The 3,271-nt window shown below is 42.3% G+C and overlaps 1 protein-coding gene across 1 annotated transcript; it reads left to right on the top strand.

The window, feature by feature from the left end:
- The first annotated feature begins 718 nt into the window (after positions 1-718).
- LOC149944228 (uncharacterized) lies at positions 719-2,073 on the top strand. Its single transcript, XM_090176307.1, has 4 exons — positions 719-762; positions 848-1,271; positions 1,561-1,656; positions 1,733-2,073. Exons 1-4 carry the CDS (start codon positions 751-753, stop codon positions 2,071-2,073), a joined length of 873 nt encoding a protein of 290 aa, XP_090032433.1. The 5' UTR covers positions 719-750.
- The last annotated feature ends 1,198 nt before the right edge of the window (positions 2,074-3,271 follow it).

A 3,271-nucleotide genomic window follows, 5' to 3' on the forward strand; every position in this document is an offset into this window, starting at 1 on the left:
TACGAATAAACAAAACCGTCACAAATCAGCCAAGTCTGTATTTTAAATAAAAAGGCCCGTTATTCTAAAGATAACAAATATCTTAATTCAATCACGATATAAAGACAACCATTCATTACACGAATCGAAGAAAATGAAATTCCGCCAAATACTGTTCCGACGTAAACCCCGCCCAAGGAAATGCTCGGGAATCGTGGCCGAATTTAAATGAGAGACCGGAGATTGGTACCAATTGCAAACACACCTGTAACGCGCAAATATCATTCGTAATTCGAGTACAATTTCGTAATTTACACTTTAATTCAACGCGAAGGATCGTCTATCGTAAAAGTTACGGTCCGGAACAAACCAACAAGGTTGCAATATCGTCAGTTTTCAAAAGAGGAAAAAAAATTTAAAGGAAGGTCATATAAAAAGTGGTCATTTTTTCCCCTATCCAACGTAGGCCGGAATTCAACCCTCCTTTTCATTCAAATCCCCCTTAAGATCTCTCTCTCTCTCTATCGCCCCCCCCCCCAAATCTCTATTATCTTAAAGAGCCCCCCCTTTCCGAGTACCCTGTGATCCTGTCCATTCTTATTATACGCGGTCCAAACTGGGTGAAATTGGTTCACGAGGGAGAGTAACTCTAACAAAGATGAAAGGAGGGGAGGAGCACCGAAAATGGGTCCACTATAAAAAGGGAAAGTAACACTCGCAAAGGATCAGTTGTGGTATCAATCAGCTCCCGGTAATAAACCCTATAGCATCATGTGGACCCAGGTAAGATATACCTCGGTCACCAGTACCTTTGCGGATTACTCGAAAGTGAAACAATCAATGGATACCCGTTATTTTTGCCTTACAGATTGCGTTGTTACTGTCCGCAGTCACCGTCGCGTTATCGACGGACTTGCAGGCTGAGGAAACGGGCTACCACCATCACCACAACCCCAAGTACGTCCTCATTCCCGGTCTCCATAAAGAGAGCCACGGACACGGCAAGTCTTACGGAGGGCACGATCACCTGGATAAGTCCTACGGTAGTCACGGGCACGGACATTACGGAGGACATCAACAACATTTGGAGAAGGACTACGGCGACCACGGTCACTACGATGGCGCCTTGACCAAACACCACGCCGCTCACGGCTCGCATCACGGACTGGACGCCGACCACCACGACAAGGGTCTCTATTCCAGGGATAAGGGTTACGGATACGAAAAGGCCTACGCTTACGACAAAGTCAGGAAACATCACGATATTGGTGGACATAAACACGTCCACGGAGGTAGGTCGCAGTTGGAAATTTTGCGTCTCATACAATTAGCGGTAAAATGAATGTGTTAAAAACACACTTCTAATAATGCGCTAACTTCATCCCAAGTTTGAGAGCTAAAGTTACGTTCACGCTTGGCGATTTTGTAGTACAAGACAACAATTTTGTCATCCTCTTGGATTTGTTTTCAAAATTAACTTAAGACCTTAGAAACTCGTGACTTTTAATTTTAAATATTATCAACTTTAAAAAGTTTAATTCAACCATTTTTCCGATTATATGAATTGAAATAAATTTCCAGGTGACCACGGAGTGGTAGACCACTACGCAACCAAACACCACGGAGGACACGGAAGCTACGGACACTTGAGTCACGGCGATTCCGCCCATCACGGTGGTCAGTAGCATTTCCTGAAAAAAAGAATTAAAATAACCTAGCCTGGTTTTCATTTTACATCTAATTTGTACTTAAGGTCATGGACACGGACACTACGGCAAGCTGAGCAGCGGAAATTCTCATTACGGCAAGAACTACGGACACGGACAACAGTACTACCAGCCAGCCGTGTACCAACCAGTCGCCGAGAAAGTGTACCACCCTGTCCATCCTGTTGTGGAGAAATACCCCGTTCTAGAGCACCACGGAGTACACCACGGAGTACACCACGGAGGCCACCACGGTGGATACGGCGGTGTGGCCGTGGTTCCGGTGGCACCCATCGCCGCTGGTTACGCTGGAGGTCACGGGCTAGTCGGCGAACACGGTCTGGGCGGAGGTTTGATCGGTGGACAGTCGCTAATCTACCATCACTAAGAGCCAATCCGGGGTTCCATAGCTTCATCGCGTTACGGTCGTAATAATATTATTATGAAAAATGTTTTTAAACAAACCATGTTTGTAAACGGTGTAAAATAATCACAGTGATATTTATTTTATGTAAAATATGCAATTTATCTTAACGAATAATATACAAATAAAAATACTGTCGTTAAACTCTTTAAATTCAAGGAATAATTGGTTTTCCTATTTCTGAAAAACATTTTATTTTGAGCTCGAGTGAAATGATACAAGAAATTACCCGAAAAAGTCTGAAACGCTTGATTAATTCCAATGTCAAATGTTGTAATCTAATTTTTGTTTTAATGGGTAAATAATAGTTGAAATATATATTTCACTAAGTTTCAGTTCAATACGTGAAGACGTAGAGAGTATGAAAAAACAAAGCAATATATGGCCAACCTACTTGGTGAAAGCGAGCGTATTGTCTATACCCCTGTGACCTCTCAATAATACCTTATTAATGAAAGCGGGTGAAAGCTTTGTCCGAAAAAAATCCGTGTCATATTTATTTTCTGTAGAATTAATTTCTGAACAATAGGTTAGCCCTGTTTCTTCTAACCTATTGTTACTTTATCAAACTAATTATTACGTAACATATATATTTTAATGCTATACAGAGCTTTAGGTTTAATTTTAATAATAAATAAATTGATTAAAAATAAATTTTAAAAATAATACATGGCTAAGTGGAAATTGTGGGACACTTATTATGGTGAACAAAAGTCGACCAAGATTTTTCCGGGATTGTTTCAAATTACGTAATCGCGGGTCTTTCTAAATACAGAGCCGGCCCAGGCCCCGGAAAAATATTAAAATCGGGTCTCATTTGAGCCGTAATTATTCGAGGTAACTATACATTTTAGGGGAGAAGTATATCTCATTTGTTCCAAATCGGGCCCCGAGGCTGCACGAGCGCGAGCCCCGGAAAAATATTAATTTCGGGTCCCCAAATGAGCCGAAATTATTCGAGACAACTATACATTTTAGGGGAGAAGTACACCTCGTTTGTTCCAAATCGGGCCCCGAGGCTGCACGAGCCCGAGCCCCGGAAAAATATTAATTTCGGGTCCCCAATTGAGCCGAAATTATTCGAGACAACTATACATTTTAGGGGAGAAGTACACCTCGTTTGTTCCAATTCGGGCCCCCGAGGCTACACGAGCCCGGGCCC

The sequence above is a fragment of the Leiobunum rupestre genome, chromosome 5, assembly GCF_980474605.1.
Source record: "Leiobunum rupestre chromosome 5, qqLeiRupe1.1.hap1, whole genome shotgun sequence".
Lineage (NCBI taxonomy): Eukaryota > Metazoa > Arthropoda > Arachnida > Opiliones > Sclerosomatidae > Leiobunum > Leiobunum rupestre.